The 24,631-nt window shown below is 40.8% G+C and overlaps 3 protein-coding genes across 5 annotated transcripts; 1 reads left to right on the forward strand and 2 right to left on the reverse strand.

Annotated features, from left to right (window-relative positions):
• Window positions 1–225: 225 nt before the first annotated feature.
• On the reverse strand, window positions 226–3,615 carry srd5a2b (steroid-5-alpha-reductase, alpha polypeptide 2b). Its single transcript, XM_037123320.1, has 5 exons — window positions 3,216–3,615; window positions 961–1,124; window positions 724–825; window positions 481–631; window positions 226–363 (listed from the first exon to the last, which is right to left on the reverse strand). The coding sequence occupies exons 1-5, from the start codon at window positions 3,488–3,490 to the stop codon at window positions 297–299; spliced, it is 759 nt and encodes a 252-aa protein (XP_036979215.1). The 5' UTR covers window positions 3,491–3,615; the 3' UTR covers window positions 226–296.
• Window positions 3,616–5,856: 2,241 nt separating this feature from the next.
• memo1 (mediator of cell motility 1) lies at window positions 5,857–15,381 on the reverse strand. Of its 3 annotated transcripts, none has more exons than XM_037124385.1 (10): window positions 14,896–15,380; window positions 13,309–13,390; window positions 13,157–13,225; window positions 12,893–13,005; window positions 12,251–12,362; window positions 10,664–10,806; window positions 10,443–10,519; window positions 9,741–9,845; window positions 8,886–8,981; window positions 5,857–5,941 (listed from the first exon to the last, which is right to left on the reverse strand). In XM_037124385.1, exons 1-10 carry the CDS (start codon window positions 14,954–14,956, stop codon window positions 5,903–5,905), a joined length of 897 nt encoding a protein of 298 aa, XP_036980280.1. In that variant the 5' UTR covers window positions 14,957–15,380; the 3' UTR covers window positions 5,857–5,902. The 3 variants fall into 3 exon arrangements, with proteins under 3 accessions (XP_036980280.1, XP_036980279.1, XP_036980281.1); XM_037124384.1 differs by lacking the exon at window positions 5,857–5,941 and adding an exon at window positions 5,948–6,267 and having other exon boundaries at window positions 14,896–15,381; XM_037124386.1 differs by lacking the exon at window positions 5,857–5,941 and having other exon boundaries at window positions 8,165–8,981; window positions 14,896–15,378.
• Window positions 15,382–16,609: 1,228 nt separating this feature from the next.
• Window positions 16,610–22,051, forward strand: LOC119034125 (spastin-like). The gene is made up of 16 exons (XM_037124866.1): window positions 16,610–16,973; window positions 17,085–17,168; window positions 17,256–17,339; window positions 17,428–17,594; window positions 17,685–17,818; window positions 18,254–18,347; window positions 18,438–18,512; window positions 18,608–18,679; window positions 18,774–18,849; window positions 18,946–19,037; window positions 19,158–19,237; window positions 19,325–19,367; window positions 19,471–19,550; window positions 19,627–19,697; window positions 19,801–19,841; window positions 21,188–22,051. Exons 1-16 carry the CDS (start codon window positions 16,856–16,858, stop codon window positions 21,311–21,313), a joined length of 1,437 nt encoding a protein of 478 aa, XP_036980761.1. The 5' UTR covers window positions 16,610–16,855; the 3' UTR covers window positions 21,314–22,051.
• Window positions 22,052–24,631: the final 2,580 nt, after the last annotated feature.

Genomic DNA, 24,631 nt, shown 5'->3' on the forward strand with positions numbered 1-24,631 from the left:
GATCTTATCAGAAGAAATATGTTTTTCCCTTTGGGCACTGGGTTTATCAGTGCCTTTTGCACGTTTCTTCCACAGCAGCTTATATTAAATGACTTGAACAAATAATCCGTTAAACGGTTTTGTACAGCACAATATAGTAATGACTGCAGGCAAAATCAAATGGATTCTTGTGAGTGACATGAGGGTTACTTCTGTTTGAAAATGCAACAACAGGAATGCAGATTCCTCTGCTTGTCTTCTCCTGTCGGTTCAATCATTGTTGGCCCTCACAAGATGACAGCCGGGAGCTTCTCCTCTCAGAAGATGAATGGAATCAAAGCCTTGCGTAACTTGGGATAGTCCTTGAATTTTTCTCGGTAGAAACTGAAACAGGAGCAGGAGATAAAAACTGTTATTCATAAAAATCATTCATATGATGATGTGGGTAAATTCATGTTCTGTGTCAGGGCTGGTTTGCGTTTTCATTAATGTCTTGGGCACCTGTGATGGTAATAAGCTCTTGGTCCGATGAAACACAGGCTAAACAAAGCGAACGAGAGCGCCGGAAGGGACCAGGTGGCTACAGCATAGCCGAACCACTCCACTATCTCTCCTAAGTAGTTGGCACCAGACACATATTCAAACAGACCTCCTGTAGTGGGAGATTAAGAAGACAGTGGAGTGGACAGTGGACAACAAGCAGAGTGAATAAGAGGTTATTTAAGTGTGATCTCCTTTTCTTACCTGTGGGAATCTTGTAAACTACTTCCCCTGGTTTCCTCAAGTTACGTAGAATATAGTCACTATGTATATTGATGGCCATGCCGGTATAAAACAGAAACAAACCTAGAGAAATGGTCAAACATTTGAAATGTTTCACAATCTGTGATTTAGATATAAAATCATACAATTCATGAGGCTTTTTATATTTTAATAATGTGTTTTCAAGATTTCAAAGCAAGGAATGAACACTGTTCCCACCAGTTTTATAGCGATAGTCAGCTGACCACTCATCATCAAACTGGGCACAGTGCAGCAGGTAATGTCCCTGCAGGAAGCCATTCAGACAGCAGAAGAAACCTGCAGCCACCATCACAGCCAGCGGGACAGGCTTTCCTCTGGTCAGCAGTGAATAGACGAACGTCCTGTGGTTTCCGAAGAAATAGCAGATGCAGCAGGTGCAACGAGAAAGGGGGTCAGTAGTGCATTTAATCCATGCTGGTACATGTAAATGACATGTTTTACAAGAGATTTTGAACAAATGCTTTTAGACATTTAAGTCCAGGCAAAAAAAAAGGTGCCATTAAGCCTCATTCTTCATGGGTGGTCACCGAGGCATTCCTCAGTTTTTTGGCCTTCAGATTGTAGCAGCAGGGGATCTCTTTTCCTAAGCTCCTTTTCAGTGTCTTCATCTGAAAATGGGTAATTTGGCTCCTGCTTTCACATACCAACTAGCTGAATATATTGAAAATAGCAATGTGATGATAACAAAATAACACGTGTTTGCTGTTTTCTGTGCCAAAAATGCAAAAATTGTAGGTTGCAATCATTAGTGCTGTAAAACCAGAGGTCAAGAGTGCAGCTCGACCTCTGGCCTCTTCCCCGACAACAAAAAGGAGAACTAATGTGAACTGAGACACTAGCATCTCTTACTCACTCAAGTTTGAGGAACTGTGGCACATGAGAGGATGGCTGTGCTGCCTATCCGAAGCAGACAACATGTTCAAGTCAGAAATAGCCGAAACATGTCTGTGACGCAAAAGGCGTCTCCACTTTGTGACACTGGCAGTTTGCTCACATGCGTCTCAGCACACATGATGTCTGATATGACTCATGTAACGCCAAGTATTGAGTTTCTGTACGCTTGTTTTGAGCTTAGTAAATAAAACTTGGTTGATCATTTTGATCTAAAGACAGAGACGTCTCTGGACCTCATCCTTTTTATCCCCTCATCTAGGACTTGCTAATCTTTGTCTCTCAAGTGAGGGAAAAGCATTAAAGGAGTTAGGACAAACTTTTAACCTGATAGTGATGCCTAGTGTGAGGATCAAGGCAGTACTTGGAGCAGGGCTTCATTGGACCATGGCCTAGGTCTCTTAAGCAGTGCCTGAATTGGGGTCACACTTTATTTTAGAGGACACTGTGAGAGTAATAAGCTGTACTTTTTGTCAAATTAGACAACAACTGGAAAAAATATGGTCTTTAACAGTTGACAAACACTGTTTGTAAACTAATACATCGCAAACCGAACTTCGTGCCATGCCCATCAAGGCAGGACAAAGAACAGAGATGGCTCTTTATTTCCTCCCTAGAGGCAGAAAACTAGGCAGTATTTTGCAGTAAAATTTTCTTATAATTGGTCACCATCTAACATCTAAGAAAGTCTAGTGAGAGGCAAAGGAGGATACATGTGGCTATATAGGCATTTAGTAGCCTACCAATGAACCCCACAGGACTCTGGAGAACATCCTGGCTACAAGACACCATCTTCACTGTCCAATAGCACATCATGTTCTGTCCAATATGAAATAAAATTCGGCTTGTTACGTCTTATTAGTATAATGTCATGTCATGTCATTGTCCGTAACCGCTTATCCCTTTCCATGGGGTCACGGGGTGTTGCAGCTGAAGCCAATCCCAGCTCTTAATAGTATAATGGTGTTTGTTAACTGTCTAATAAAGACCATACTATTTAAATTTTGTCGATTTTTATACAAAGTAAGGGCTTATTAGTGCTCATTTGTGTTCTCTAATATAAAGTGCAACACTTGCTTAAAAGTTTAACTTCTGGGTAAATGTAATAATAAACCAATATGGAAAGAAAATATTCTGCTATGAAGAATGCAACTAGATCCATTATGAATGCATTAATTTAGAGTAGCCATACACTGTACATACACTTTTGATGTTCACACTGTGCATAAACAAGAGTAAATGTATGGTAAATACAACAAAATACGTCAATATGAGAAGTGTTTGATACAATACTTCAGGTATGAGAAAATATCATGAGTAAATATGAGAAAAAAAGTCTAAACCTCACCAAACTACTGTACATTCATTAAATGTGAAAAAGCTTCCCTGTTTATGGGCAAACCTTATGTGGTTGCTTGTATTCAGGTTGTCAGGCTGGGTACTTTCCAACACACAACTCCAGAAAAACTAATCGCATTTTTCACACTTCACGTCACATACACATTAAATGGCCCAAACCAGGTTTCAGTCACTACTGTTACCTTTGGAAGTAGTGCATGCAAAAGGTCCCAAGCAGCAGGTACTTCCCCATACTGGAGCCTTTGTGCGAGGTGAGCATTAATAGTACGGGGATCAGGAAAGCCGGCATCTCCTGCAGGAACCAGCCGACTCTGGCTGGCACCATCCGAGCCAGAGGAGAGGGTCCCATGTGGCGGCCATAGGAAGGCTGTGTCTTCCTGTGATGGACCAAGTGTCCGAGTCCCGTCAGGATCATCCCACAGCTGAGATAGCTGACCAGGTCCCCATAGCAGTGCATGTCGAATTCTGAGACACAGGGTCGGCGAGTGTTGCAGAGATCCTTTCCTTTTACAAAACTGATAGTAAGTATTTGTATGAAGTTAAATGGATATAAACAGCCTCTCTGACTCCTCCCAAAATAAAGAGAGAGAGCGAGGTGTGTGTGTGTGTGTGTGTGTGTGTGTGTGTGTGTGTGTCAGCCTGCTGAAATATGAGAGTGCCCCCCTTTTCAGTGTGGGAACAAACATTGCTGGTGTTAGGTTGGGGTTATCCTTTGCACCTAATATACACACTGATATTAAACTGCTGGATTTCCCAAGAACTACAATAGCAGTGACCAGAATTGCGTGTAATATTACAATCACCATGAAGTCAGCTGCTATACATACATTTGTGTCAGTCTGAGGTCAACCCGGGTTCCCTTGCTTATGAAACGTCCTCTGCCCGTCCATTGAGACTTTTTTTTTTAAATTCCCTCAGTTGTGGTGTCAAATGTACCATCCAGTCTACTTTTAAATAATAACTAGAGTATAGTATTAAAGTAAATATTATCTGAGATATAAACTTTCAGCCTACTGATATCAATCTTCAAGGGTAAAGGAGGAATGAGGCAATATCATACCTTGGCCAAAAGCGTGACTGTAGATCATCAGAACTGTAACCTGTTCTTCCTGATCTGAGCCCCAACATGTCTTACTGGCAACACTAACTGCAGCTGAATACTGCCTGGTAGTGTCTGTAATAATCTGATTTTTGTAACTGGGAGATTCTGTGTTTCTTGTGCTGAGATTATACATAACATGAAAACTGAACTGGTTCTGTCTTTCGGATACATTCATTTAAAAATTTCCCATTCTGTTATTGTGTTTCTTGTTTCTTGTCACTAAAAAATGTCAAATTTATGGTTAATGTAAATTTGGTTCACAGTTATTCTACTGTTAAAACTTAAACACGTTATAAACTATTTCTTAAGCGATTGTGAAGGTATCAGGCATCAGTTGCACCTTGATAATGGCCATTCAAAAAATGTTTAAAGATACTGGCACAGTACTTATTAACATTTACATTAAAAAGTGTATTAATCATTTCGTGGTTCATGTTTCATACTTGTTTATTAATCATTTCATTTAATTTACAATTCATTAATGGTGGTAATTATATTAAGTGTTCTTATGAGGCACTGATCAGACTGGTCAGGATGTAGTTTATGTTGCTGTCGCACTGTATAGCACATACTGACAATGAAAGAAACTGGTGATTCTATGATTATCATCATCTATTTGGACGAACTTAGGTAAAACCACACACCACAGTCTGAATAATGCCATCATGAGGGTACAATTAATTAAAGGACCGTGGAAAGATTGCATGAGTTTTAGTTTAGTGGACCTAATAAACTGGTGTATAAACAAATCATATACAGTATTATCTTTAAAAGTCATGAAATAAAGGAATTGTGAAGTATGTTTTCATTGTTCAACCACTTGGCTCCCTCTGCTGGTGACATGACTTTATGTTGTCACTGCTAACACACTAGATAAACAGAGAAGAGATTTATTAAATCTATATATGATGGAATGAAACTAAGTGCATGTTCTCATGTACATTTTGAGGTATTTTTTATGGGGTCAAATATAGTACTTTTTACAATATACTAAATTTGTTTGATAGGTTTGTAACTTGTTAGTAACAGATTACGATTGCTGCATCAGAGCCAAAGCAGCACATTTCCTATTGTTTTATATCTAATGGCAATTGGATAAATAAAAAACAAAACAGTGATTTATATAAGTCAGAAAAATGCTAATTATCATATCTAATTTATGGTCAGGCAGATAATTCTGTAGTATACATACATGTAAATAAAAACATACATTTATACTGAAATTTTGTTTGTCAATAATCAAATATACATTTATATTTATATTTAATTTGTAAATAACAAAATATGTGTTTATATTTCTATTTAATGTGTACACAATAAAATATACATTTATATTTACACTTAATTGGCTTTTACTTGGACTTTTGATACTGGAAGCATCTGATCGTAAATGTACATAAGATTTAACTCAAGTACTAACCGAATGGGTGACTTACAACACTGTAATAATCATTTTAGCAAAATATATTTACCAGAAGTATGACTTCCGGGTGTTTTTTTTTTTGTTGCTGTTGTTTTTTTTACAGTACAGGTTAACTGGGTTAAAATCTGCAGCTTCCAACCAAATACATTGCACTTGATCTGTTGCAGTGCTAAAAAATAAATGAGGCAGCTAATCCACTCAAACTGTGGAGGAATACATACGAATGAAATGCACATACCAAGTCAGTAGTTTTCAGTGTGATTGTAAATACCTGAAGAACAAGACACCAGAGCAGACATGCTTTTCAGTACATTTTACTTGTTTTGTAACATGAATCCATGGCCTCATCTGAAGAGCCTTTTGGGATGCTTTGTCAGTGGAACCTGAGATAAAAATAACTCCATTTAGGGAGCAGTTAAGTAGTATATTTTAGATTTCGGTGACGTTTAAGTTCCTATTTTCTAAGCAAGAAAAAGAAGAATACAAAAACAATTTCTAAAAGACAAACAAAGATCCATAAACAGAAAAATGAACAGTGTTGAGGTTCAGCCTTTGTCTCTCTACAGGAATGAGGTGAGGTGGAGAAAACAGAACACCACTCCCTGCTGGAGAAAGGAATAACAGTTGGTGCCATTTTAGACCAACAGATGAGGTGGAGGGGGGGGACACACTCCTGGAGTGCTGGGTGAGCTGGAGACACTGTTGGGCACTGGGCGGGGGAGAGGGTACATTAATACAAATGGAAAGAACACATTCTAAAATAAGACTAAAAGTGAGATTACGCTTCAAATGTATATATGTGCAACAGTGATAAAAGGCACAATAGCACAGTGTGTCATGCTTTTCTGGTTTCCCTTAAATTAATGTCAGTCTGTGCCCACTTGGTTCAATCAATCAGACATTGTTAGCTCAATGCTATGTGCGACGCCTCTTACGGTGTCAAGAGGGATGTTAGAGGACTGCATCGTTTAGGTGGGAACACTTGACTTCAGTGGGAAAAAGCCAGTCCATAAAATTTCAAATACCAAACGACAGACATTGTGTGCTGCCAATATCATATTGTCACTGAAGGTCTGTACTGTCGCTATGAATCATCAGGTTTTTGCATTCAGCTTTGGGATGTGTTTGTTAATCTATGAAAATTGGACTATTTCAGGCAGCAGGACTAGATTACACTAAAAACACTATATTTGTTTTTCTTAACAACTGCAATTCTCATGCTCGACATTTCATAACACACATATATTCCTTCTTTACAGAATCAGATCCAATACAATACAGCAGAGAGCAACACTGTCACTTTTCTGGGGAGATTCTTAATCCTTTTAGCAACGTTGTGCTAATCTTAAAACTCAGACCATCTATTATTACTTGTTATAGCTACTGTATCAGAGGTTTGAAGTGAATTCTTAAACACAGAGAAGCAACAAAACTGGAACGCAAACCTTCAAACAAGGATGAAGACTTAAGTCTTCTCAATAACTACTGACATTCTTAAAGGGACAGTTCACCCCAAAGTCAAAAACCTGTTGTGCTATTTATCCATCTCGATGTCACTCAGCTTGCTGTGCTCAAAACAACAAGCTGGGAACTATTGTCTTTCAACGGAAATATACCTGTTAACTGTCTTACCATGCAGAAGGAAGCGTGCAATTACTCATGGATGAGAGGCTGGCTATCGAAGGGCTCTGACACATCAGGTCGTCAGTGGCCCTAGTTTTTGTGGTGTGTCCTGCACTGTTAAGATAAGTGCATGTGATGAGAAACTGACAAAGAAAGGGAAAGTCCTTTGAGCCTGTTGCTGTAGTATCCGTAATTTCAACCATTTAGTGCAGTTTCTATGTAATTTTTCCTCTGCCTCTTTGCCAGTGGCATTTAAACTTTTTATCAGACATATTCTCGATTTGAAGCGGAAATATTAAATGATGGCAATGAATGATGGCACTTTGAGCACCGCAAGCTGAGTACCATCTAGTTCCATCATATTCAAGAGAATGAAGTCATCTCCAGATGGAAAAATAGAAGGTAGGTGAGAAATGTCTATTTTTGGTTTTGGGGATGAACCATCTCTTAAACTCAAAAATGTAAATCACTAACTAGTTAACAGACATAATCACAGTTCCTACAATTTAACAAGACCACCATAGTCTTTACCATGTTGCTGCTTTGTTCAGGCAAAAACAAAAGCATTGCCGCTCTTACAGAACTGAATTTGTAACAGAGGATGTTTTCCATAGCCTCGCAAAAACAAGAAAACCTTTGCTCGAGTATCCAACACAGACATTTCAACAACTACCGATTCAAGGTGGCAGTGTAAACAAAGACTAGAGGTTTCAGCATTGGGAGTAATTTCGACAATATCCAGCTTTGATTACATCTCTGTAAGGGTAGGCTGGCCTTTGCAAAACACATCTGTAATGCTACAAGAATATTAATGGTATCTGGGGGCAGTGTTGCTGCACACACTAATTTATTGGGCGAACCATGCTGATGGCTTCAGAGCTTAACTGTCAACACTGCTTTTGTTCAACTCTGCGCACTACTTGAGTAAATACCATCACATCTAATAAAACTACTAACAAAAGGGAGAAATAAAAGGAATAAAATGTGAATAAAAGATAATATTTAATAAACTCAGAGTAATAAAGTTTTTGGTTTTGTACAGTAGGGGTTAGTGAACGTTGTTGGGTGCAGCCCTTTGTTAGCAACTACAACATATGTTGAGCAATGGTAGTAACTACCTATGACACTGTTTTCAAAGTCGCATGTAGCTTGAAGTAGTCAGTCAAAACACTCATTTCATTTTCCGGCAACATCTCAGTATTCTCCTTTAAGCTCTGCACTTTTATTTTCATTCCTTTTGCATTTTTACAACTCAAATCCGTTGGTCTGTCAGGAAAAACAAAGAGGAACTAAGAGGACAACTACAGTCCTTGCATAAACCCAAATAAGCTTACTCCAAGCCAAACTAGTACGCGCTCTTCCCACCTATCTCCTCGAACCATTTTCTCCTACTTAATCTCAAAACTGCACTTCAAACAAAATGTTTCAACCAAAAGCTCCGAGACACACTTCAAACTGAGAGGAGGGTGGAGAAAGGTGGAGGAGAGCTAAGAGAAAGAGAGAGACAGAGAGAAGACTGTATTGGCTTTGAGTGTCTAGGTCCTTCCTGCAAATAGTGGGCGTAACTGGGGGGGTTGAGGGGGAGGGGGAGGGTGTCTAGGTCTGGTTATGGCGATAGATAGTAAGGGCAGGGTGACGGCGCTGCAGTGGGCCCCGTAAAAGTCGACCTCAATGAACGATGAGTGCCCCGGCAGCGTAACTCACAGAGCTGTCCTGCCAGTTCCTGCACTCACTCGACTGGGCGTAGTTCAGGAAAGAGAAGTTCATTTCTAAACCAGACTTCCTCAGCTCAGCCACAGCCTGTAAAACAGTAACATCCACTTAGTCATTGATTCACACCATGCGGCATGCCAAGACTGTTTATACACACAGACACACACACACAGTGTCCCATTGAGGAACAGGAGGTATATTATACAACAATTATTCAATTATTTATTCAGCATATCAACAGAATGTTATATGCCGATACAGCAGGGGCCGGATGCATAAAGCTCTGTGTAGATTCACCACTTAAACTGCATCTGGAGTACACACAAAATATCAATCTTTGTGGAAATGGCGCACGTGCACAAGTCTTGTTTCCACAATTATCCATAAATGGATGTAGAAACATCTTCTGTTTGCAGAACTGATTGTGTCGCATGAGCTAGATTCTCCCACAGCACCAGAACAGCTGACATTACACATGACCGTTATTGGATATTATAGTGTCTGTACATGTAGCTGTGAACTGTCATCGTGGAAACATCTCACTTATTATCAAATGTCAGAGGTTTGACCAATAAATTATCTGTAGAGCTCATACTGAAACAAAGTGTGCCATCATTCAGGATCAAGTTAAAACATCATGAACAAGTAAGTAAAAATAAAAAGAGTTATGATCAAATTCACTCACAATAATTTTAAATCAAGTTCGTAAATGTTGTATGGAGGTATGCACTTTCTTCCTTTATAAAGTTGACAGTTTGTCTGGGAAAAGGCATACTTGTGTTTTTTGCACGTACACATCATTTATACATCCAGCCCCAAGTGATGCTCTTCTTCTGTGGTACCTACATTTAGCAGCACTCCAATCGGGTGACGCCCACAGATGGTGTTGCGGTACTTCTTCAAGTAGTTGGTGAAAGACATGGGATCCAGCTGTTCTATAATGCCCATCCCCTTTGCAAGCAGAGAAACATAATGTCAGAAAACTTTAATGTGCCCTTGTGTCTTCGCATGTTTTTCAAACTATCCTGAAAGCAAAGCATTGTTTTTTTTTTACATTAACACTTCTGTTTCTGACTTGTTCTTTCATGCCATAATATGTATGATGGGGCTAATTACTTCTTCTGCTGCTTCTACTACAGCTTGATGTGTGCTCTGTTATTTTATTTATTATATTTGTTTTTGTTTATCATCTTATCTTAAAATAGCAGTAACTCCTGAATGCTGTCTGTTCAAGAAAACAAGCTACATGGTCACAGGGTAAAAAAGAAAAATCTATATCACTAGCCTCTCTGCCCTGCTGTACTTCAACTTCCTGAGGCATTGTGTATTTCTGACGAGTACATAAAAGATTCACGTTAAGAGCACTTGAGATACTCATGGTATTATTCATATATGCATTATGGGTCCGACTCATTGTGACTCATGTTCTTGATTTCCTTAACAGCTGGTGATGTGACTGGTGATCATTAAACACTTATTCTTCACTCATTTTTCTCCACAAGGGATCTCATATCAGATCAAATATATCTGGTGAATATATTTAGTTACCATTTTATCAAGATGCTCAATAGACCTGTAGATCTCCCCTTGAGATTCATCATAGTATGTGTAGCGGAAACGTTGACCTTAAATAGACAAACGCACATCAGTACAAAGCTGCACACAATCGTGGCAAAGTAATGATGGTTAGTTCAAATTATCCTCATGTTATAAACATTACTCCTAATGGCAGAATGTAATTTTCATTGATTTTATTTGTCTGTACCTACCCCAGTGGCAGAAGTCAGACGAGATAATGAAAAGGTTGGAAGGGTCCGCCAAGTACTTGCTGAGCAGCTTCCCGTATTCCTGTTCCTTCGACTCACTCAGGGCTCCCACCAGCACGGGCACGATGCTAAACTCGTCCTTGTGGCTGCAACATCACATCACTGAATTAACAACTTCAATTTAATTACTGCAACTCATCATCATCATCTTAAGTCTGTACAATAGACATGGATGGAAATAACATCGGCAATAATTGTGTCTTATTGTGCGTCTGTCAGTAAAAACTAATGGGAAACCTCCAGCCTACTGAATAGTAAGCTGTCATTGGTGAGTTTCACCTTTATATCCTGGCCTGCAGGCAACACTTACGTTACTAATGGTTCTTGTCGGACTACTGCAGGGTCTTAGGTTAAACTTGTATGGACCAAGAAACTGACTCCTCCCAACCTAACAGAAGGCAATATCAATTATGATTATAACACATTCCATGTGTCCCTGCACCAGTGTGAGCCTGGTATTCAAAATGTATAGAAGGGCAATGAAAAGAATGAACAAAACTTAAGTAGTTCTCACACTGTTTCCTGGTTTTGTCAAGATTTTGGCTCCCAGTGAAGTTTTTCACTACTAGCAACAGTGGGGCTGAAACTAAGGATTACTTTCATGAATGATTAATCTGCTGATTATTTCCACAATGATCATTTAATCTATGAAATGTAAAAACATTGAACAAAATAATCACTATTTTCCAGCCCACAAGGTGACTTCTTGAAATTGCTTCTTCTGTCCAACCAATGGTCAGCTGACGCAAAGACTTTTAACTTTTCATTTACTGTAATAATTTGAGAAATAAAAGCTGGAGCCAGCAAATGTTTGACATTTCCCTATCAAGTTTTACAATAGTCAGAAATGAATTTTTCGACCAGAAAGAAGATCATTCTCAAATACAAGAGATCGCTCTGTCATTATTTTTGCTACAGAATCCCCAAATGCAAATTGAGACATTTTGAATACTCTTTCGTACCCACCGCCATCAAAATTTTAAATAGATCTGTATGCTAAGGCCTGGGAAGTGTGCAATAACCTGGTGTTCTCTTTGTTTTGTTTTTAATTTGCTTTAATCTTTTATTGGATGTGTCATCATGAGTGTGTATGTAGCCTATGTGTACGCCTTGAGCTGTTACATGTATTTTATGTGCATCTATCATCTGTAAGGGCAGCTACTTCTCTGCACTACACACTTTGAGTCCATGACAACTTTCCCCCAAGGGACAATAAAGTATATTCTATTCTATTCTACAATACTGAGTCTAAATCCAAATGTCCAAACTCTGAATGTGTGGACTTCAGTTCAGGATTGTTGTTTTGCTTCTTTGTTTCCTTCTTTTTGTTCCTCAGTCTTCAGTTGGAAAAAGTGCAATATCACGTTTTTATTGAAATTAATTATGGGACCAAGTCTCCTTGAGGGCCCTTGTCAAATGGATAGATTGGTTTTGGACAGCTTTCAGCGCTTGCAGACCTTCAGAGAATGTGCCCACAAGTGTACAGTGTTGACCCTTTAGTTCAATGACTGCCACTCCTACGTGTATTACCTCTCCATGGCTTTAGCAGTGTAAGGCAAGTGCATTTCAATACTGTGCTCATCTTCATCTGTCTGCAGACTCATCCGCTCAAACAACCCAGTTTTCCAGAGGTCAGCATAAACTGTAAAACAGAGGTGAGATTCACTTCATTTTCTGAACCATGTCCATGTCGCACCATTGAAGCTACACACTAATTTATACTGGGAATCTAGCTGAACAAAACCTCATCATCAAAGCCTTTATCTAAAAGAGTCAGGGAACTGTCTGGTCCCTGGAGGATGATTAAAAGTGTATCACCTCCCAAGACTGCTTAAGGTCGGCATGTTGAAGCTCTGCTCAGCCAGACTATTACAATCATTGTGAAAACGGTTTAAACATAGCTCTGTGCTCTTTACACAACATTTTTTAAGTGCAATGATCAAGAGTGACTGAGAAAATGGTGTTTGTCTCATTCGGTTTTTGGCATTAAAAATGCACTACTTTCTACAGTTAACCCTGTAACTGCTAGAGTAATCCCTCAGATAACCCTTAAATACCCTAAATAATTAACCAGTCAGCATTTGTTAACACGTTAGATCAAGCCTCAAACACACACACACACACGGAAAATAGGCAATAAATTGCATCATCATGAGTGAAAATGGTTAATACCCTTCTGGTCGATTCTCAGATCATAGAGAGGTGTTCTATAGATTTCTGCAGGTGACAGGGCACAGCGGGAGAGGGGCACATGGTGTGAAGGTCCCAGGATGAACACCCTACGACTGAAGAGCAACAGAGCATGGTATCACTCACTCTGTTCACAAAAGGCTATGATCCAACTAACCTCTGCACACTCTGTGGGGGGAAAATGAAGATAAGAAACAATCTGACAAAACATTTTCCTGAATAGACATGGAATACTGAATGACTTACGTAACAGAGGGATCAACCTGCTTGTAGGCATGTGCTGCACAAGCACCACAGTAGGTATAGCCAGCATGCCTGCAAGCAAAAGCATGTCATATTAGAATCACACTGCATCAAAAATACCTTTTGACTCGTTCAGATTGTCAACATGTGCTTACGGCGCTATGATGGCTCTAGCAGGTCTGATCGTGGACTGTGCTTTGGACAGCCAGTCTTCTAGCTGTGCATTCAGCTGGGATCCTGAAAGAGTAGAAAACAGAAGAAAATTATCTCAGATCACTGGATTAAGGGGAAGCTGCCGACTCCTAATGCTCCATCTATGCTTCCTTACATGACTAAGAATGACACAGCAACAAATAACAGTAAAAAATGTGAATTATCTGTCTGATCATCAATACAAATGTTATATTGCATTTGAAAAACACATTAAAGATCACAAAGTACAATGTGATTTATACCAATATGTCACGACGACAATGCCCAAAGAAGGTCTGAAGTCCAAGTGGGGCAACAGTGGTTAATATAGGTTTGTAGATGAGGAGTTAGCATAAGCAGGAAATTGAGATAAACTAGAATGAGATTCAATATAACCACCCCATATTTCATTTGTGGTATTTGACAAGATGGGCCTTTCAGTAGTCAGTCATCAATCTAGAGCCAACCCTTGGTGGAAACAATAAGATCAATTATAAATAAACATGCTTATTGTGCCTGCAATGATATTCAAATCTGCAGACAGTCGTTCATTTTACATCTGTCCAGAGGTGCTGACATCATGTCAACATCAAACACACACTGACATGCATGGATTATTCTGCAGGAAAAACCCAAAAAAGGTATAGTGTATTTTGTGAAAAACAAACAAAGGAATCGGGACAGACTGACGTTAGCTTCACATACAGCTCATGAACATATTCTCTGCAATATTCAACATAAACAACGTTGGTGTTCCTGTCGCATTTAACTACTGTATCGCGATATGTTCTGTCGGAAATGGTTAGTGCTCACAATGCAGTAGGGCCAGCCAGACAGACGGGCTTGCTGGGTTTAAAAACAACAAACTAGCGGTTAGCTGGTGTAATGGGGGAAGGGGTGCAACATGAACCTTCCAATTTTCAGCCCTGCCCAGTCCTTTGTTTCATGGCACAGAGTATGGTTATGTTATTCAGCAAGTCAGAGTTGGGGAACAACAGGGCCACAATAATACTAGCGATTTATGTGTAAATAGTTGCTGGCAGGTTGTTTAGGAAAAATGTTTAGTCTAGCCCCCAGATAGCAGCTAGGCCAGGAAGTTCAGCAATAACAGCCAAGTTAGCGATTGTTAAATTGGTAGCTCTGATATCTCGTTAGAAAATGCTGAGAAGCAGATGTCAGTCTGTTCTGAAACATTTCCCTCGACCAGCCGAGCTGGAAGTGCTGAATAAGCTCGAAACCAGCCATGCACCAAATGGGATAACAGAGATTGGGGGGGGGGTCAATGAAAGCTACATGTTAGCTCAGGCTTAGCCGACTTTTCATCAGCTGGATTCTCGTCAACGTTACAGCACTAACGTTAGCTGTCACCGTCTGCTATGACAAGGCATGCATTCGTCAGTTTCTGATATCACTATAAAGAAGGCTTGAAAACGAAAAGCAAACATATACAATAAAACACACAGCCATGAGGTGGTAAAAAACAACAGCCAGCTAGCATACAGTGTGCTAACACAGTGTGCTAACACAGACGGGGCTCTGTTGACAGTTACCCGAGGCAGAGTACCAGCTCCCGGCGTGACTTGCTTCTCTGCACACCACTCGGTTCGACATTTTGGATCCCAAGCTGCCTATCTTGGTTTGCTTAGCTCTTGTCAGGCGAAAAAAGTGAATTTGCAGAAGCCGGTGTCAGCTAGCTCAGAGAAGTAACAACGCCTGCTAGCTGTCTTGCTTGTAAAGACAAAGGGCAGCTCGACTGGAGAGACAGCTGGGCTAGCTAGGTAGCTAACAAGCTCAGTGTTCCGTCAGCTGGACGTTGTGTTGCTACCGGTTAATAAGTTAGCCGGAGAAAGCAGCTAACGTCAGTTTGATAGACAGTCCGACGGCTGCAATGTCATGCAAATTATGAAAGGCACAAAATATAAAATCTTTTTCATGTGCCAGTATTTAACTGTCAGACGGGAAGTAAGACGCAAAGAGCTGTCAGAGCCGAATCGAAGGATTACTGATTTGTCTGTAGAGCCAGGTAAGGGGCGTTTCTGAATGGACATCATCGTGACGTCAAAGACTTCTCATTGGTTTCTTGATCAGCCAGCGTGAAGTGATTCGTTGAAAAACCCAGGAAGGCGTAGCCGCTCATGAAATGATTGTTTGATTATGAAATGACATTGCCCGTCAGGTGAGCGGGTACAGTGTGACAGATGAAGCAGGACTATGAGGTTAACCAAATTCATCTCACAGCGGAAATGCACTATCTGCTATTATCTTAAAAAGGAAAAAGAAAAAAATTACTTAGTGTTGAATAACCAGACTCTATTTCAGGGTTTCATTCACATATTTTGAAACTAAACCAAACCCTTGTTTTCTGCATTCAGATGAAACAACTGCTGAACATGAAAAATGCAAAGTCCCTCCTAAGGGCTTGTTTTTCTGAGAACACCTTTGTTAGGGCTTTTCACACTGTACATTCTTAGCCCAGGGCTATCCTTAGACCTAGGCTAATGCACCAGAAGTTATCATGGTCAGCAACGATTAATTAGGTCTTTAAGCCTCATGTTTAAGTCAGTTTTGTGGAATTGCAGAATGTAATTTTTTCCTACCTCAAGTGGCATTTCCTGGCAGTTGAATAATGTACACCCTGGTCCTGATATGTCTCCCGATGACCCAGTTCCCCCTGAGGATGTGGATGGTCTTCAGCAGGCTGAGCTTGAGCTTCATGCAGCTAATAGAGAAGGTGTGAGAGAGGATGGGTATGCTGGCAATGAAAGAGAGGGATGCTTACATCCTAATACTTTAGTCCAGCAGCTCACACCACCCCACTATGGGATGGAGTGGACATGACAAGGTCATGCAGTTCATTGTCCTGAATTCTAATTTGCTCCCTTCCCTGCCCCCTATGCTGCCTTTTGCTCTGCTGCGTCCCCTTCCTTATGCTCATCCATATTGTTGAGGACCATTCAGGAGAGCTGAAGAAGACTCAGAGACACAAATGACTTAAGTGTAAAGTAGTTTATACAACCTTGACAGGAGGAACAAAATAATAAATGCTTACATTGAATTAACCCGAGGTCTCGCTTCATATTGTTCTGGAGTAGCATTTAAAAAAATCCTGTGACTGACATAATTGTTCGTATTACAACATGTCTTTAACACGTTTTGAACGACTTTTGTGCAGGAAAAAAAGGAATTTGATGTGTAGAAAATATGCTTTTATTGTGACGGTTGAACCGGAGGCCGTTTTGGTTTTGACAGCGGAGCGGAACGCGAGGGCGGGGACTGTTATCCAGAGTACACACGGGAAAGCGGAAGCTAGCGGTGGTGGAGATGTTTGTGTTGTGATGAGACTCCCAAATTTTACTATGACATATGTGGCCAAAAATTCGTTTTACAGACTACATGTTTGAGATTGAGCCGGCAATAAATGCGATTTAAATGCTAACTTTGACCGTGAGCTCTTCAGAAAGTGGCTAACTCCGAGTTAAAACTGACAACAAGGAGACAGACGTGACTGTCATGTCGGCAAAAATGAACGCAGGCAGGAGCAAAGACAGCGGCGAAGTTATTAAAAACTACCACAAGCAGGCGTTTGAGTACATATCGAAGGCATTAAGGATCGATGAAGATGATACAGGTTTGTGTGTTGTGTTTAGGAGTTGCTAGCTAGTGTGTTGTAGCATGTGACCTGACAGCTTTAATAACAAACACCCTCTCCTCTCCTCTCCTCTCCTCTGTGCGGTGGCAGGAGACAAGGAACAGGCTGTCCAGTGGTACAAGAAAGGGATTGCTGAGCTTGAAAGGGGAATAGCTGTAGAGCTCACGGGACAAGGTAACATGCAAACATGCGTCCAGATGTAGCTCACTGTGTGTGCCATGTACACATGATTGATCCATATACTCCATGTTGTGTGTGCAGGGGATCAATATGACCGAGCCAAGAGACTTCAGGATAAAATGGTCAGCAATCTCACCATGGCAAGAGATAGGCTTTCTCTTTTAGGTAAGTGGGGTCTAGTCTGCTGGTTGTAACAGACAATATTGTGCCATCCAAGCTGATGCTGGAGATCAATACTGCTCTTGTTTCGCAGAGGCGACGCTGGCGTCTAAGAGGCGCAGTGATCCCAAGAGCAGCCCGAGTCATGTGCTTCCACAACCAAAGCCTGTGCCTAAAAGTCAGCCTGCAGCGCGAGGGGTGTCCAGCAACATCAGGCCTTCCACTGCTGTCAGACCCCCATCAAGACCCACTGATACAAAGGTGATTTCTTCATTAGATTCAGTTGTCCAGTTGATCTTTTACTCTTGATGAAGTGTGTAATGCTTTCTGGATATTGTCTCTCCTGTGAAGTTGGCCCCACGGGCGGGGAAAGCTCAGAATGGGAGACCTGCAGCTGTGAAACAGCCCCCAAAGAGAGACATGAAAAACTTCAAGAACGTGGACAGCAAGCTGGCCACCCTGATTCTGAATGAAATTGTTGACAGGTATGTAAAAGTAACCTCAACTTGTACAAAACAGTGCTGCTAGCATACTAACTGAATCTAGAAACTGTAAACAGAATACCCCTGTCCTTATTTCACTACATTCGCTCCCTGTACATGCTGTATCTGACCACAAGATTTTACTTTTTACTTATAGAATATTACACATCCTTGCACCACCTAGTTTCTCCTCATGTGCTTTCTCTTAGCAAGACTCTCTTCCAGTCGTCTTCCAACCCAAATTTGAGAGGCTAGCTCAGACGACTCTTTCAAAAGCACACATAAAACACATCCTTTTGCATCAGCCTTCAACTTCACGTGGTCTGCCCTCAGCACTGAACTTCATCTGTCCCACTTTTACTCAGTCTATGTAGGCTTAGGTGTACTGCATGTTGTGTATCGTACTGCAGTTAAAATCGCTGTCTGTGTTCACTGCAGTGGAGCATCTGTATCCTTTGAAGACATTGCGGGACAGACACTGGCCAAGCAAGCACTCCAAGAGATCGTCATCCTCCCTGCCTTAAGACCAGAGGTTATCACTTCCGAACATTTTGTCTCCGCTCACTATATTTCACCTTTTTCGGATTTGCATTGAACACCTTCCCCATATTTTGTTGTCCAGCTCTTCACTGGCCTCAGAGCTCCGGCACGTGGCTTGCTTTTATTTGGACCGCCTGGAAATGGGAAAACAATGCTGGTGAGTGAAGTGTTCTGTCCAACAGATTTGTTCAGATTTGCATACAACTCCTGATAGCCATCAGTGTCATCACAGCCTTTATTTCCTCTCTCAAGGCGAAAGCAGTCGCAGCAGAGTCAAATGCCACGTTCTTTAACATCAGCGCTGCTAGTTTGACCTCTAAATATGTAAGAAAAAACCTTTTAGTGCTATTATTTTTCTGGAGTAGCTCCAAACAGTACTGTAAATTCAGTGTAATCTTTCTTCTCTCCACCATCACAGGTGGGAGAGGGCGAGAAGCTTGTGCGAGCACTGTTTGCAGTTGCCAGAGAATTACAGCCCTCTGTCATCTTTATTGGTTGGTATTACTCAATTATTAATGGGCCAAATGTACCCCGAACACCAAGTTTTATACCTCCAAAAAATTTTCATTTTGGTCTTATTTCACATTCAGATGAGGTTGACAGCTTGCTGTGTGAAAGGAGGGAGGGAGAACACGATGCCTCTCGGCGATTAAAAACCGAGTTCCTCATCGAGTTTGACGGGGTAAGAGCAGCTGCAGCTGTCGCTCTGCGGCCTCTGAAATTCAATCGTGGAGCAGCTTCAGTGTTTGAGTCACTGTTGCCTCCCTGGTGTTATTTTCACAGCAGCGCTTCTTTGTTTCAGGTGCAGTCAGGAGGGGATGATAGGGTGCTTGTAATGGGTGCGACCAACCGGCCTCAGGAGCTTGATGAAGCAGTCCTGAGGTACACGAGACAGCTCAACGTTCTGCACAATCATTTTCTCTTCTTGAACAAGCTCACTAAAACTCTTCTGTTGCATTATTCTTACAGACGCTTTGCTAAAAGGGTGTACGTGGCGTTGCCAGATGCAGAGGTATTTATCATGGAATCATTATCGTAGCTCATTACTATGATCAGTGAACTTGTTTGCTCTTTCAAGATTATTTAGTCACCCGGTGTAACTCTTTTCCCTCCAGACAAGATTCACACTGCTGAAGAATCTTTTGGAAAAGCAAGGGAATCCACTGAGCAAAAATGAGCTGTCAACACTTGCTAAGTAAGTATTTCCACGCCGTACTATTTTTCAGCTTTGGTGTGCGCTTGCATTAATTCTTGGATATGCAACTTGACAGAGCGACTGCAGGATATTCCGGAAGTGATCTCACGTCGTTAGCCAAAGATGCAGCGCTCGGGCCGATCAGAGGTAAGACGACTTTCTCACATTATCCTTTAGTCTGTGTATGCTTTAACAGCCACCGTGAGCTGAACTGGCTTCTTTCATCATGTGAAAATTCTCCCTCACACAGAGTTGGGACCAGACCAAGTCCGAAGTATGGCTGCAAGTGAGGTAATGCTGTTGAAGTACTCCTGATACCAGATAATTTATTCTTAAAAAGTCTTGAAATGTCTTAAATTCACTACAGTGAATATTAGGCCTTAGGAGTCATTACTGTAGCATTTTAATGCGGGACATCTTCGGTTGCTACAAACATTTTATCAGATTTGACATATAGGTCATTCCATGCCAGCTCACCCAGGCCCTTATGTTCCTGTCTCAGATTGTCTTGACACAATTCATGTTAAAACTTGTTTTGTCAACTTATTTGAACCTGCAGAATCATATAGCTGTAATCCAATCCTTCCAAAAGTTTGGCCCTCACAGCTTAATGTAATATTTTTTGTGATTCCAAAACTCAACAATCGTTTATTTTTCATGGTTTTGGGTTGAAAGAAAGGATCCTCTGCAATGTCTATTTAATCAAATAGTTGTTGCAAAACAATAATCTAATGAACCACAATATATCATTTTTTACCAAAATGAATAATCTTTCAATTTTTAGAATTCATACCTCGACTGGTTTTCTCTTTTGTGAAACCAAACTTTGGTTCTGTGTAGTATAAGTGTATATCTACAGCTAAGGATCCCGTGAGTTTGATACAAATACACAGAACAGGACAGGACATGACATGAACTGAGAATCATTCTGGCTTCTGCGTGAGTTGGCATGGAATGGCCATTATCTATGTTATCATTTCTTTTTGTCTGTCTTTAACTTTACACTTTGCGCTTATTAACATAACTCTGTCTAAAAACAATATTCCTACATTAAAATTAACAACTCTATACTGGACGGCATATGCATACACCAATCAGCCACAACATTAAAGCCACTAACCGATGAAGAACATTGATCATCCTGTACAGTGCAGTGTTCTCCAGGGACACCTCGGGTCCTGGCATTTATGTGGATGCCACTTAACATGCACCACCCAACCAAACACCGTTGTACACCAAGTAAACAAACTGATGGCAGGATCCATGCAGTCCTCACCCTCCAAATCCACAGAACCCAAATGATGCACTGCCAACATCCCAAGGCCAGACACCACAGGACACCGCCAGGAGTCTTATGTCCTTTCTGTGATGGATCGGAGCTGATCTGGCGGCACAAGATTAACTTGCAGTATATAAAGCAGGTGGTTTTAATCTTGTGGCTGATCGGCGTATGTTACAAACTTTAAGACTCAGCACAATGCTAGAATGAATGAAAGATGATTCGTCCAAAAATCAGCCTTAAACTTGGTTGAATTTTGATTTAAAACGATCATTAACATTTTTCTGAGACCCTCGTTAACTACCATTATGTAACAGTATTTTTCTGTATAGTTATGATCTTCTCTCTGTATTCACAGATGCGTAACATCAAGATGAAAGACTTTGAGGAATCCCTGAAGCGCATTAAGCCCAGCGTTAACCCAACGACTCTTAATATGTATACCAAATGGAACAAAGATTATGGCGACACAACGGCTTTCTGAACTCAGCAGTTCATTTTCACTTGTAAAAAAGAAAAAAAAAGTAAAGGGTGTGAAAGTAAAGCTACACTTGATTAATTGGTTTTAAACTACGGGTACACAATGTCATCAGCACAAATGAAGTCAAAAACCTGGGACACACCCTCTGTAAGTTGGTGAAGCAATAATGTACAAACATGATAACATTCGGAGTTCTTATTGCTACTTTTCCTGTTTTATGGGAAGGCTTTCCAGCAAAATTTACTATGAGTTTACTTTACTGTATTATTACTTTACTGTAACAATTGCTACCTGAAACTTGATTATTTATTCTTGAAAATATTTGACAAAATTACAAGTGATCTTTCTTACAAGTGATTTGCCTCAAGGGGGCAGCAAGTTTCCTTAAATCCTGACATAACATCACTGAAATCGATTGTTTTGCACATGGCATTAGTTGACAGTGTTGATGGTATTGATCACCAAGTGCTGTACTTGTACAGATGCAGGAGTGATATTGATTGGGAGAGGATTTGCCATATTGGGTTTCTTTTGTATGATACAGTTTTTCAATTGGTTCTCATAGTTTGTAGAGACAGATACTTGTATTGCTTTTGAAAGTTGGAGACCTAATGAATTGTTACGTCGCACAACTCCTTTTGTTTTTTGTTCAGACAGTTGTTGACATTTAGTTGAGTTGAGCAGAACTATGACAGCTCTCCATTCTCCTCATGTACCAATAAATACAGCCAAGTCAATCCAGCTTTGATTTCTTCTTGCTTCAAACACATCCTCTCAGCAAACGTGTTGTTTTTTTCCACAAAATCGAATTATCAACCGCAATTTTTATATATCTCTTGGGGTTGTCCTCAAAGTCTGTAATGATGCACACAAGATGCTCATTATATCATCTCAAAAGCATGACACAATTTGGGGTAACTGACCCAACCTACATTCCCCAAGCACCAGTATTTGTTGGGAATGAGACTCAAAAATTATCCTTCTTACAAATGGGACCTTTAAAGGAGCAACATGTAAAACATTTAGTTGGAAACATGCAAATATTAACTCAAATCAAAATTCAAGCTAACTAGCTGAGGGCAGCAGTTCTGGTGATGTGCTGCCCACTATTTGATTGGAGTATGCATTTGACAGATAGCGGATTCTTACATATCGCACCTTTATAGTTCTAATTCTTAATCTATGTTCTGGGACAGACACTGAAGTTTCAGTGGGTGAAGCTTCTCTGTGTGCTTCACATGTGTAGGTAGATGGTGCTGCTGTTCTGTTTTTACCTTTTGCACAATTCCTGTCTGTGAATCCAGCTGCATCTGAGCTGATATTTAGCCTGAAGCCACAGATGTGTGGAATGCAGTTAACTGCTATTAATGAAAAATAAAGTTCATGTTCTGCTGTGTTGACATTCAGTTGGAGTGATGGATGTATGGATGGATTGAGGTTGCAGTTTGGGGTTTGTCTGATAGTTACACTTGTAGGAGCCTTCATGTGTTCGTGCACATGCATGCCGTTGCAGAGAAACTGTCACAGTGTTGATAAGAGGAGTTTAGATTATGCAGCTCTGCGGTCAGGACTTCATATCCAGTTACTGTCTAATCATCAGGCGGGAGACTCAGCTCGGATGCAAGTCACCAGCAGCCTGGCACGGCTGATTCCGGCTCAGTAAATGCTTGTGGTCAGCCTGTATTTCAGTGCGCTCCAAACTCTTGAACAGAAAAATCTGACTTAAATCCCACCTCGGTCCCTAAGGCCCTTCCTATGGTCAGCCAGTGGTGTTGCCTGTGGTTTGCGCGGCCCCCGGCAAGCTGCATCATCTGCTCCTGCAGATCTTTACAGACTGCAAATGCAAATATTTTCTGCAATTAATAAAGGTGGTCCCCTGAGTTTTATTTTCACTCTGCTTTTTTTTTTTTTTTATAAAAAAAGAGTGAAGAGTGAGAAAAACATTCCCAGAGCTGAAGCCACACCTATGACTCCTCTCTTTTCCTCGGGGGAGAGATGTTGGATGGTGGAGTGTTTTTTTTCCAACTTATCACAGCTGAAGAGCTTCTTTCATGATGCCAGACAGGAATGGAGCGCGTTAGGGGTGAGGGTTTAGTCATCACCTTATTCCTCTGTTTACCCTTCACCGAGAGCATCCTGCACAGGAAACAAATGTCCTGTACGACAGACCACTTAGTCATGTTATCTCCACACCTCTCAGCTGTCTGGATGTAAAATAAATGCCTTCAGGTGGTAGGATTATCACCTCATATCAACGTTCTTACAAGTAATTACCTTTAAAATAACCTGTAATTACAGTTGCGAGCAGCTATCAAGTGTACACGACGTGCTTTAAATTTTCAAGCTGTCAGAAAACAGAGCATTACTGAGGCGGTTTAAAACCTCGCAGATGATTGACAGCTTCCCTTTTTGGTTGCGTGTCAGAGGCCCGCACCTCCACAGTGGCTCATTGATGCTTCGACCACGACATCCACTCGAGGGAAAACAGAATAGGTGATCATTTGATACCTCCACTGAAATAGCCCACCCTGTAGAGAGTAGAATAATAGTCAACACAGCGAGGACCTCTGACTGACTGAGCAAACAGTCTGTGAGTGTTTCTTCAAGTGGCCCATTATGAAAACAGTGGGTGGATGGGAGGGTTTTGTTATAGTGAGTGCAAGTGCTGGGATTTCCTTTTTGAGTCTGTGGAGGTATTTATTGTAAAACTGGCATCATTTGTCATTTGTTCTGCCATACAGTCGTTCGTTACACGCTGAAGACATCTCACTGACTGTGTGCTGTTGGAGAGAGGTGACCCTGAGCTCGGATATCTTTAAAGAAAAGCCGGATTGCAAATTGTTGAGCTGGTGGAGAGGGATTTCCTTCAAAATTTGGGATTTGGACCTTTTTAACACCCTCGGTGTAAAGATGTGTTAAGGTTTACACAGTGGAAAGCCTTCAGGGCTGAGTCTGTCTACTCCTCCAGCACTGGCTGCTACTGTTCCTCTGGCCTGCACACCCAATTCATAACTTCATGCAGCCTGGGAGTGTTATCTTTGTCTCCCAGGGGAGGCCACGAGCCAAGTCTAATCTTATATCCAATGGCAACGTCTGTCTTTTATTAGCAAATTTAGTTATATTTTGCTTGCTGTTTATCTATGATGTGTGAGTCGTTGTGTGTGTGTGTGAGGGGGGAATAAATGGGGTGTTGGAATACAGATATGTATATACAGTATATTCATATGTGAACATAAGCTTATTTATGTCAGGTCTGCCAAAGGTTTATGCCATAGCATTAGAAAACTGAGCTATCTGGGTTATGTGGAGATACACTGTTTA

This window comes from Acanthopagrus latus, chromosome 15, assembly GCF_904848185.1.
Source record: "Acanthopagrus latus isolate v.2019 chromosome 15, fAcaLat1.1, whole genome shotgun sequence".
In the NCBI taxonomy this organism is placed as follows: Eukaryota; Metazoa; Chordata; class Actinopteri; order Spariformes; family Sparidae; genus Acanthopagrus; species Acanthopagrus latus.